This window comes from Ascaphus truei, chromosome 8 (assembly GCF_040206685.1).
Source record: "Ascaphus truei isolate aAscTru1 chromosome 8, aAscTru1.hap1, whole genome shotgun sequence".
NCBI lineage: Eukaryota > Metazoa > Chordata > Amphibia > Anura > Ascaphidae > Ascaphus > Ascaphus truei.
Window position 1 is genome coordinate 78,274,526 of NC_134490.1, and position 12,682 is coordinate 78,287,207.

The following is a 12,682-nucleotide window of genomic DNA, read 5'->3' on the forward strand; positions in this document are numbered from 1 at the left end:
AAGGTGGTAAGACTTGACCAGGGTCAAAGTGAACTGGGACTGAAAGGCTAAGGAACCCTAAAGTCAATTGGCGTTTTTGGCTGATCTTGGCACAATCACCCACTTCCTTAGAAAGAATAAGAATACTTTGCTGGTTGGCACAAAATAACCACTGGAATCCTCCTAATCTCATGAAGCCAATAGAAAGTGGTCAATAAAGCCATACATTATCAGGAGTGGACTCTGCAACTCCTTATTGGCAAGAGACCGTGTGGTCATATTTATTATATTGGTATCTCAGACCAGTCAGGAATCAAGGGGTCTCTGGAGGTTGTTTTTTTTTATGGGTCAATTTCAGGGTACCCCTTGGTTAAGGTGATGGTAAAAAAAATTGGTACGGGGGATTGCTGTTTGAAAACTCACGTGAGACACTCACTGATTGAGTCAGTCAATTTAATTGATTTTAACATCAGCTGTTCCATAGGGAGCTATTCAAACTGCAATAGTTCCAATTGGGGACCTCGCACATGGATAGAAATTAAAATTTTTCCATTAAAAAGCTACATTAGAACCAGAAAACCCAAATCTTTTTAATTTGGAAGTTGGTGTCTGAAAGTGTAATTCTAAGAGAATGGTCCTGCCATCCATCACTGAGACGCCACTGAAAGCCGCACTACTTCTAATACTTCTAATTCTAAACAGGACTGACACCAACTCCACGAGTGACACGCTCAGAAAAATCCGTAAGAACGTACAGGTCTGTAATATTAATGGCCATAGCAACTAAGACAATTGTATGTCCAGAAAATTACAAAAAAAAAAAAATTAAAGTCAAACCAAAATCTATGAAACCTGTGTGTTCTTGCAGCTTATCCATGAAGCGCTATAAATAAGGTATTACACAGCAGGTCGATTGTGCATCTAGTTTTGTTAAATTACTCTAAGAAACTTGATGGCTTCAAGGGGACTGGACAATGATAAATTCATAGCGCCAACATATATGGCTGGTGTTCAAACAACATCCCTTCTCCCCACACAGAGGATTATAGAATGCATCATATCTAGAGAATTACAGGTAACGTTATGAATAGAAGTGGGAGTTTGCCGTTCCTGATACATACACCAAGGCTACGGCCCCACTGTGCGCACGTGCGACGGAGCGCCCCACGGCGCTCTCTCCCTCCATCCGAGAGATCAAGGGCTTCAGATCCCTCATGATGGGGAGGGTTGGCGGGGGCCATGTCGTCATGCGGTTGGTTCACCCTCATTGGCTGAGCCGCCGCGCCAAAAGACAACATTTTTGCCTTTTGGCAAAGGTGGCTGCGCATCGTGCAGGCGACTGGGGCCAGCCCCATAGAGGGCTGTATCTTGTTTGCGCCACGCAGTGTAACGTTTGCAGCCGCGAGCAGTGGCGAGGTGGCCTACGTCCGTGGTTCCCAACTCTCCTTCGGCTGCGGCCATGGTGAACGCTGGAGAGGGCGCAAGCATTCATTCTGCTTCTCCCCGCCGCCTGCAGCAGGAGAGATCTGAGTCCTGCATGCAGAGGAGACGGAGAGGCGTGGCTGTGACATCATGGAGCTGGTTCGCCCTCATTGGGGGAACCGCTCGCGTGACCCGGCTGCCGCGCATGAAAAAACAGATTTTTCTGTTCCCTCCTGCATTGCGAGCACCGGCGCCTCTGCTCCCGTGCCCTCTATAGACAGCCTCATAGGAGGCACATCTATGTGATCGCGCCGCGCAGCCCTCCTGCGCACCGTCATGATCACCATGGCCGCAGCCCAAAAAACCCTCCGGGCACACCAGGTTTTTATGGCAACCACCCATCGTTCTATTTATATCAAATTTAGGCACTTTTACCTGTGTGCAGGTGCATTGGTTATTTTCAAAACATGGTGCGGCTGGAGGTTCCGGGTGAGAGGTTTGGGAATCACCGATAAGTGATGACTATGGTCACCTGCAGTGAAAATTAACCCCATCACTCCAGAGGAACCAGCAACACATGGTAATGCGGTGCCACTTCTTTGAGGCATGTGAAAGGTATACTTGTGGCCCTTTGTTTATCTTTGGTTTCCCTGCTAAAGGAAGTAAAATCGTTCTGTAAATATAGCTTGTGGTTGGGGAACAAGCTGCTTACCAAGTGGATTATGCAGGTTTCCTTAGATACACACCCTATACTACTGCCTCATAAAAAGGATATCACTGTATATAGCACTGAACAGAAGGCGGTGTATACAGGATGGCTCATACAAAAACAACCCTGGGAATGGTTAAGGCGCATAGAGGAAATTGTTTAAGCATGTGCTCCCACTCCTCCATTTTTAGCCATGACACTGGTCATTCAAGTATTAACCTCTAAAAAAACCAAAAAAAATTAAAACTTTTACTGCCATTACATAATTCTTGCTGTTTTATTACAGGAGCAGTTCCTACTACTTGTTTCTGAAGCCCACATTATTTTATCACCGGGTGGGAATCGTGGGTCCTCCCAAATCAAAACTACCATTTTTTTGCTCTGGGTACCCACTGGAGAAAATAAACGGCTTACATTTCCCTCGAGGAAACAACATGGCGGCAAAATCTCAGGTCAAAAGAAAGCTGCACACCAGTTGTGACTTATCCATTTAAAGACCATGACGTTATACCAGAAACTTCACCAGTATGTATCTTGGTAACGGGAGGGGGGGAGAGAAACCTATTGAAACCTGGCGCAGGATCTGCAGATTAGTAATAAAAAAATCCGTAAAATGCTAATTGCCCTTTTTGACATTGATCCGCTGAAATCCAGGGACCAAAAGGAACCGACCAATCCACTGCGGATCCAAATTCGCCAAAAATAAAAATCAAAAAAATAATAATTTTCTCCCAGCTCTAGGTATTAGGAACAGGTGTATACAACTTGCGGAATACTAGATTGGGAGTATTGCGTTTCTGTGCCGGTGAATTACAGTTCCACACTAGGGGCCTAATTATATGCCTAATTTGCACTCCATTGTCATTAAGTACCAAATGTTCTTTTTAATTTGGTCAATATGTGGAGCTTCTGGTTGCCTCCGGTGTGACCTCACAACAGCGAGCCGGCGCTAGGGTTGCCAGGTGTCCGGTTTTGAACTGGACAGCCTAGTATTGTGTACCCCTGTCCGGTATAAAAAGAGGCAATACCAGACATGTATGTGTCCGGTATTACCTCTCTGCAAACAAGAAGTGCCGGGACAAGCGCCTGGGTGGCTCCGGGGGGCAGGCGGTCAGAGTAGTTACCGCCAGGCAGTGTAAACTCTATATACTTACACTATATTTGGCTCAAAAAGAGCCAATTTATTTTTTCAGAATCCTATATTTATTTCTGCATGATCTCATTCAATGCTAATGTTGGTTCTTCTATCTTCTATCAACTTAAATCAAAGTATCATTCATAGCAAGGGGGGGGGGTGAAATGACTATCAGCGTATATTTACCAGTGGTTCCACGTTACAAATAGGACCTATCCCAACTGTACTGACATCTTATCACCTGAGATCAGACTCCAAAATACAGTTCAGGGTCCCAAGGTTCAGCAAAGTATCCGGCCGCTCCTCCTCCTCTTACCGTGCACCCCAAAACTGGAACAATCTACCGGAGACTGTCACAGCCGCCACCAGTCTAAATTCTTTCATATCTAAAGTGATCTCACATTTTAATCTGGTCTGTAACTGCTACATACCCCTATAAAAACATAGATTATCTCTTACTGTGCATGCAATGTCTTGTATATAATGTATACTCTAGGTACTTCTGTAACTACAGACAGTCCTCGGTTATCCAACGGAATCCGTTCTGGGAGTAGCGTTGAATAGTGAAACCGCTGTAAAGTGAGTCCCATGTTAATCAGTGGCGGTGAGCGCTGGATAACGCATTCTAGTGTCGAAAAATGGCCGATAGGGTTGCATTGTAATGAGTTGGATATTCATTCGTTGTAAAGTGAAACATTGGATAACGAGGACAACGTGTATTTGTCATCATAACTCTATGCCCAGGACATACTTGAAAACGAGAGGCAACTCTCAATGTATTACTTCCTGGTAAAACATTTTATAAATACATCTAAAAGGTGTCTCATAGCTGGCAATGCAAAAGGGAGTGTCATGTGAAACCACCAAAAACAGCAAGATTAGGCAGGTAACTACACCCATAACAGCTACTGACAGCACATTTTTCTTACTGAAAATCCAAACAGAGAAACGTAGAGATTTACTGGAAAGAACAAGGCCTGCACAAAGAAAAATCGGTATGCATGTCCACTGAGGAAAACATGCAGCTGTTTTAACTCCCTCAGTGCAAAACATTTCATAACTAGGAGATGAAAAGTACAAATATATATTTGACAATTTATTTGATCATATTTTTTTCTGCTCTCTTTGAAACCCCCTAAAAAAAGTGTACAGAAAAAAGGCACAACTTCCCCATTAGGTTTGACGGTTAGTCATTGCTAAAATATTCACATCAACCTATAAAGACTGCACAATAGCAGGAAAGGGTGTGGTTGTTACATGATTGATATATTGTAGCCTCCGGAAAAGTTAAATCGTTAAGTTATGTTAAGTAAAATGTACCCTGCATTTTACCACCAAACGACTTCTTATCAGTCGGAAGAGTACAGTGTAAATTTCCTTTCTTTGCTGGTCTTTTAATCACCACCCAACATGTCGCATACAGTCACAAACCTGCTACTGGCACTTCTGCAGTTTATAAAGTCCTAGGAGCCTGCCCCTCATTCGTATACAATGCATCATGGAAATTCAGTAGCCAGCTGTCACAATTCAGCAGAGTGGAAGCTAAAAACTAAGTGTGGCCAGGTCCCCCTTATGGCCCTCTACCTCCAACAGCTGCGGTGGGTAGTTGCGGGCTGTTGGAGGTGACTGAGTCGAGGGAGGCGCCCCATGCAGGAAGCAGCCATGTTGATTATGCACGCGCAGTACAGTTTGCTCATGCGCAGTACGGCCGGAGGTTGCGGTGGCCATCTTGATGCACCTTGCGCATGCCCAGAGAGTCACACAGCGGCGGCCCTAACAGTGAGTACTCCGCAGGGGAACTACAATCCCCAGCAGCCCCTGGGGCTGCTAGACACATGGGCTGCAGCAGGCAAACGCACAGCCAGATTACCCTGCAACTTAGTGGATACATTTGGCGCGCTGAGGAGACCACACCAGTCAGAGCTGGGACAAGGAGAGGGTAGAGTGTGTGCAGGGTGTCTGTGGCCAGTACACTAGGTCAGAGACCCCAAAAGGCCCCAACTCCCCTATTAAGTTTGTGGCTGCTACAGGGACAGGCCATTAGACATGGACACTGCCCCATTTAGCATTTCAAGTGTCATGGACACCGCAAAGAACGACAAGCAGCAGATGCGGCCTGTGGTCTGGGACCAGACCAGCAACGAATACAGAGACTGTTAAGGTGATACCCTTTTGCTGGATACCACCCCACGTGGAGGTGGACTCATTGCGGATGACGACGACATGGGTCCAGACAGAGTGCAGTCTTCAGTCGGGGCTACCGGGTGCTGGAGCACCCGGCAAGCATCTCCAAGTGCACCAACAAAATCACACTTTAGTTGTGGGCAGTTCAGTCGCACACATTGGGTGGATTGACTCTTGTGGACACCAGTGTGGGTGCGTGCCCAGGGGCACCTCCGTACTTTGGGGGGGGGGGGACGATATCCCATCCAGGTGTGGACACTGTGTTGGAGGGCACTGTGGGGTTACGGCCGTGCGTGGCCTATTTGGTGTGGGTGTTACATTGTTATTCCTTTTCATGTGCATGCAGTAAACGGTTATCTATATCAGTGCGTGTATTCGTGAATTGGGCCCTGTGACGGGGTTATCCAACATAGCATTTCTGAGGTCATTTGTTTGGAGGCTAGGATTTAGGGAGAGGGAAGTACCTATGGTCTTTTAGACCATGGGGAACGGGCCAGAAGAAGGGGTTTATCCCCGAAACGTTGCTCTCTTGGTACCTTTCTTTTTATCCTCCACTTGTTTTCACCCCCCACCCCCACCTTTCCCTCCCTCATCTACATCCATTATATACCCTTTTCCCATAGGTGCCATTTAGCACTTTCAGTTCAGTTTACTCCCGCATCTTACATTCTGTGTACCTTTGAATATACAATAGATACAGTATTTAATGAGAGAGTATATAATAATATACTCACATTAAATATCTATTGCAAATTCATTGCAGGTTCTGTTATGTTTCCTTTTTTTGTGTGCTGGGAATTATATTGTTTATTATAAAACTCATTATGTTTACACACTTGCATACAACAATGATCATATGCCAAAGACGGTCTCTCACCTCCATCTCCTTGCACATTGGTTCCTCCTGGATCATTAGGGTTGCTAACTGTTGAAACTGGTGGTTCATAAGACATCACCAAATCTATGGTGGCCTGTGTACAAAGAGAATTAAAAACATGTTTGTATATTTTTTGGCACTTCATTAAGCTGGGAGACTACAAGTCGCCTGGAACGTCAGAGCCACACATCTCACCTCCCTCAGCTAGGAAGCGAATTCTTGTCTCAACCCATTAACCTGTTACACGAGGTATCAAAGCAGCCGAAGTGTGCATGCAAATGGGATGCCTACCCGGGAGATTGTTATGCATGGATAATTCGTAATGAATCTGGCTAAAATGTCACGACTAAAATTACATTTCATTGCCATTTTCCTTTGGCAATATCTGAATGTAGTGATTAGGCCCCAATTTGTCATGAGTAAAGATTTCAGACCTAAAGCACTATGCAGCACACAGAAGTAGGCTTATAAAACCTGAGAACGTTACTTACGCCAATGATTAACACACCCTTCTTTTGTTGTATACTAGTGAACCAAAGTGAGTTGAATCGGTGCTAAAACACCCACAATGTGAATTTTTTTATGTTTTTTTATTCTGGTGTGTTCCCAAAATCATCGCTCCCTTCCCACCTTGGATCGAGATTTTGTTGTATACTTACACCAACGGGCTGTCCTTTTTCATTCATCAAGGCCAAGCCTTTAAATGGAAGTGATCGGCTCTGGCCTCCTGCAAGTTCCTTGAGTGATACAGTTGTGCTTCCAATAAACCTGTGGAACAGTAGAATATTGTTCATTTTGTAACCCATTTTTTTTTCTACGTCTTAAAAAATAATAATCATAAAAAAAAAAAAAAAAAAAAAAACACACCACACACCTCTGAACACCAAAAACCACCATGGTCCATATGTACCAAGTGGTGCTACCACAAGGAACCTGGCACCTAAAGACATTATGGCCCAGTGACTGGAAAATGCCTGAAGGCGTTTTATGTAGTAGCTCCACAGTAAATATGGCCCCTTTGCTCCCATCAGAAATACTCAGGCATTCTGCAATGAGCATTTTAATGGCTATATTAAATATACCCCCAAAAAGGATTTGAACCGAAGTCTACGAGTCATATTTTCACTTTGATCCCAGCAGAAATTAACATGTTTGTAGGAGGGATGGTATGCTCTATTCAAAAAATATTAAGTAGATTTGATAGAAATGTGCAATCCTGCTTAAAGCCGCAGTCCTGGAAAAATCCGAAAACTTTTTCTTTACATAATTGGAACCAGAGAACCTGCAGAGCAGGACAGTATTTTTAGCTCCGGGAATTCCCCTGGTTCCAGAGAAGTATTCCATGTCGTTTAACTTCCTGGAGAATCCAACATGGCTGCCGCTGTCCACCAATAGGAAGCCGCTACAATCGCGTTTATGGTTCCGATTGATCCACAGGTCTCATGACATTTGCCGGCCATGTGGGTTCCCCAGGATGAAGCACCCAGAGTACATCTGTCAGGAACCAGGGCTACTGGAGCTGAAAATAGCAAAGTTCTGCTCAATTCAAATCCTGTGTGTATTGGAAATTCTGTAATGCATGAAGACGTGTAGGTGCCTTAGGTCTGGTATACAAACTCGTCTTTATAGATTGACCCATCCTTATTTTCCATGTGGGAGCATCCACTGCAACTCATGTATTGCCAAAGGCCTCATTGGCCATAAAAACAAATGATTAGGACAATTTGACTGATAATTGCACAGTGTACTGGATACCAGTGAAAAATGCTGATCCTCAACAGGCCAAATGCTTGCACTTAGCCTTATAAATAATGTTCTATGATGACTGCAAGGCGAATTATATTGGTATAAAGAATGAATTTTGGGGCTGTATGCAGGACGTCTGGTTTAAGAAGATTCTCCTCAAGGGACAGAGAGCAACAGATGTTTATATAAAAAAAACAGGAAAAAGTGAAATGACTGAAAAAGGTTAAAGGGCAATTAAAAAAAATAAAAAAAAATAAAAAAAACACACTGCTAACAACGCTTTTATGTACATATTGAAACCGTGCCCAGTATGTGCTGATGGAAGTGAAGTTTTCTTTGGAGAGCAGTCTGGGAATTCAGCCAGGAAAAAAAAACTGAAGGCATATGAAGTACGTAGATAAGAAAGATCCATGAAGCAGAAAGAAGGGTGAAAAAAAAAAAACAAAACAAAACACACGTCTAAACATAACGGTGCATGACCCGCCCAAGCACAGCTTTAGCCATGCAAGTGCCTACGTGTCATGGAGTCAAGAGCAATAGAATCTGGGGCTGACAGGACTTGGCAAAGTCTCTGCTTAGGAGCCAGAAAGACGTTATATTCCAAGGCCGAACGGAGAAGCACCCAACTTCAAACTGAACAGCGCTGTACCGCATAAGCCAGCACAATAGTTTGTAAACACCTGGGGTGGATGTTAAACTCAAATAGGCTTCTGGAGGGGGGGGGGGTAGGGGGGGTGGGTGGGGGGGAGGGGGACTGCTGCTTTTAGTATTTTGCCCCGCTCTTTGTAATATTTGAAGTGTTAAAAATCATGGTTTTCTGAATCTCTAGCCTCTGGGGTTACCATGGTAACCCTTAGACTGCACGGGCTCTGGAGAGAGCTTCATTTTAACTTCCCAGTCTGGACACTTAATATTTCCCAACGCTTCCATCGCCTGAACGAAGCACGAGATTTTAAAACACAAAACCAGTGTTGGAAAGGGCAAGAAGTGATCTTTTGAATCAGCACAGACTACTGCTTTAAATGACCAATTTAATGAAGATTAGAAAAAATAAATTGAAATAAATAAAAAACATTAAAAGTAACCATTTTACTTGTGAAATTAATACATATCGGTTCTTGACAGAAAAAGAACCAGCTACTTATGTTCATCTGTTTGTTTGCAAAGGAATCCAGTCCCAAGTGAATGATGCTCAGTCACAGTATAGGCTACAGAAAAGTCCTTTTTCAATTTGTTATTAACTCTATAGTGTCCAGAATGACTTCTGTGGGTATTGTCTCCAGTTCAAATGAGAGTAGTAACACTAAGGATAAGTCGCCTACTGGTACCCACCACAGTCTGTGGCACAATATAAATATAAAAACACCCGTCAGCCAGTGTATAGGGGAACTATGTAAGGGGAGGTAACAATAAAGGCTACAGCCCATAAGACCCCTTTCCAGTCCGGACTATTCCGTGAGGCGTGCAATCCGCAGTGGAGATGATCCAGAAGCGGCACAGGAAGAAATTGAAGCACAGCCAATGCATCAAGCAAGGGTAACTCCTATAAAATGCAATTTATTTGAATTAAGCCCACATGGGCAATTGTGACAAAAGTAAGAACACCTACGCATTTTGCACGAACTGCGCTTTATCAATGTGTGACTTCACTTTTGTTGCCAGCCCCTATGGCAGCAAAGGGTTAACATAGCTCAAGTCTAGGTTCTGTAAGTAAATGTTAAAGCCAGGCAAAATAAAACAAAATGTTGATAATTAGCCAGGACCAGGAGTACAGCAAATAAAAATACCAATAGTGGTGCATTTGCACGTCTCAGACACGTCTGCCACCCAGTCTTTCCCCATTATCACTTAGCAAACAGTGCTTCCACTGCAGCAAGGAATTCTGGGTAATGACATGCAAATGAGATCTCATCTCTACTACATTTTAACACAGACCACTTAAAGCCCATGCCTGCTGAATGACAGATTTTTCAGCACAGGCTGGGTTAATGCCAGGAAAGAGTACGTCAGGATTAACGTCTCGTTACACATTCCTTAGAGGTGAGGGGGAGGGGAAAAAAAAAAGAAGTTATATGCATTGTATTTCCTCCTGGGTTGCCAAGATACTGGCGGAGCCTGGAAATATGTATGCAATTGATAACTTGTCTCCTACACGTGGCATAAGCAAATTTCCCTTATCCCCAGACCATTACTTGACTAATAAAGGGAAGTTGTGTGGTGTGGAGGATACAGACATGCTTACTACACCCCAGTTATGTTATCACCATCGTGTTTGATTTAAAGTCTTACAATTTTAGGGGGACCCTGCCCACTTCCCCCAATTAAAAACGCACAAATTGACAAAAAACAAAAACAAAATTTAGCAATACAGGATGGTAAAACGCGTCCTGAAATGAGGGCGTCCCTTCAAAAAAAGGCAATACTCTCCAAGACTGAACTGATTACATTTTAGCTTTAATATAAACTAAACGTGTCAATGCTTCAAACAGTAACCATGATTAGTTCATTAAAAAATAAACACACACCTCAGAAAACCTACATATTACCTGCAAAAGCCCTAAAAGTAGTAGGTTACCCAGGAAGTCATGGGAAGAAAATATGGGCAAGTGCAAAAGTGAGCCAAGCACACCAAACAATGGGAAAATTCACAATGTAGCAAGAAAGGTAATTTAATGACTAAAAAGAGAGAGTTTCATGTGCACCGAAATGCTGGATGTAAGTCTGACTCTTTTTAGTCATTAAATTACCTTTTTTGCTACATTGGAAAATTCACAATCGTTTGGTGTGCTTGGCTCCCCGTTTGCATATTGCTACTCCTTGACCAGGATTTCTTGCTTTTAGCACCCATTTCCCCCCCCCACTCCCCTTAACCCTAGATGCCCTTTTTAGACGCATCCTAAGTTGCATTACCCAATTCTCCCCTTTCTTTAAGAAAATATGGGATCCAAACAGTGTAACCCCAGTTGAAAGGTGATTGGTGCGGCTTGAACACCAATTCTTATAACCCATAATCCTTTGATCCAAGAGACCACAGGTACCTGGATTGGTTTTAGTGTTAGTCCCGTCAGCTATTTGTCACTTTCCTTTGATCAGACACACTTATGAATACATATCTGGGAGAGAGGAATTTTTTACATTTGCAATGTAATCATGTAGTATTATATACTTAATAATGCTCTCCCAGTAGTTAACAGATTGATGGTACCTACAGCCTCACACTCTGGGAAATGTGCCAGATGCATACATATTAAATGTAACAAACCCCTTTATAACCTTGAGGGCGGAATTAATTATCTGGTTAGTTATAGCGTTATTCTATCAATTGTTTTTACATTATGACGATGTGCATCCATAGTTCAAATGCACAGCGTCTACGACAGCTGCGAAGAACATGGATTATTTTAAGGAATGTTAATCTGTAATGTTATGGGATAGTGTCCTTTGCATTTCCTCTTGCTCTCTGGCTTTAAAGAAGCAATCCAAGATGGCAAGTTAAATAAATAAATAAATACAGTAATGTTTAATACAGAATTGAAGCAGGGAGTCTCCGGAGTTGAACCCTGTTAATTTCAGCTCCAGGGACCCTCGAGTTCCGGAAAGAATTACAGCAGACATTGTGAACCCTGGTAACCGAGGAGAGCGGCTACCGGCATCCAATACTCGCTTATCTCCAGAAGCAGGGGGTCTGTGGAGCTGAAATTAATGGGGTTCAGCTCTGGAGACCCCTGCATCAATCCAAGATAGAAAAAAATTGCAAAAAATCCACCGCTGTGGATTGCCCATTTAAAATGTACAAGAGGTCTTTTAAATCTCAGAGCCTCACCCCAGCATTTCTGCAACAACTCTGCAGCACCGGTCACGAATAATTTAAACTCGCCAATACCAGTAAAAAAAAATTTTTGAATGTAAATTGTGTAATATATATATATATATATATATATATATATGTCCATACATACAAACCATCTGTGGTATAAGTTTTTTTTTCCCCAAAATTGTTTTTTTTATTCAGTAAGCAGAAAATAAGCAACATCCAGACACTGAGGGAGAAAAACAACACATACCAGGTACACTTTCCAATTACATATTGAAATGGGAAAACAGTAATTTACTTTTAGTGACACCATATTGAAGCCTACTTTTATCCATACACTTAGAGGTGGGTGTGTCAATTCCTGCCAATTGGTAGGTGGGGGGAGGGGGAGGGGGAATCTACTATCACTGTTAAGTTAGGGTCCTTGTAGGAAGGACAAGGAGAGGGAGGGGAAAAAACTAAATAAGGAACTGGGGTAGTGGGGGAATGAGTTGGTGGGGGTGGTGACCCCCACAGTTACTCCTCTTATAGGACTTCGGGTTAATTACCCAGAGTATAAACCAAACCGATCAGTTTTTATCTAATTAATACCGTGATCCTTAGCTGTCTAGACTGTGCACTTCAGATCATTGCTCTAGCCATGGTTCCAACATTCTATAAAATTCCTCAGTCGACCTTTTAAAAAAAAAATCCGTCATTTCTTTCCATTACCATCACCGCGTTTATTCTGACAGTTTATCTAGAGGGGGGGGATATCTTCTTCCAAGAAGCCACCACAACACACCTAGCCGCCGTCCGCATAAATTATATTAGCCT

The 12,682-nt window shown here is 43.1% G+C and overlaps 1 protein-coding gene across 9 annotated transcripts in view; it reads right to left on the reverse strand.

The window, feature by feature from the left end:
- MYOF (myoferlin) overlaps nucleotides 1-12,682 on the reverse strand; it is a 135,932-nt gene that overhangs the window by 74,255 nt on the left and 48,995 nt on the right. For all 9 annotated transcript variants that reach the window (XM_075612790.1, XM_075612784.1, XM_075612789.1 and 6 more), the window contains exons 4-5: nucleotides 6,966-7,074; nucleotides 6,307-6,400 (exon numbers count right to left, since the gene is read on the reverse strand). In XM_075612790.1, the coding sequence (XP_075468905.1) occupies nucleotides 6,307-6,400; nucleotides 6,966-7,074 (203 nt within the window). The remainder of the gene's footprint in view (nucleotides 1-6,306; nucleotides 6,401-6,965; nucleotides 7,075-12,682) is intronic.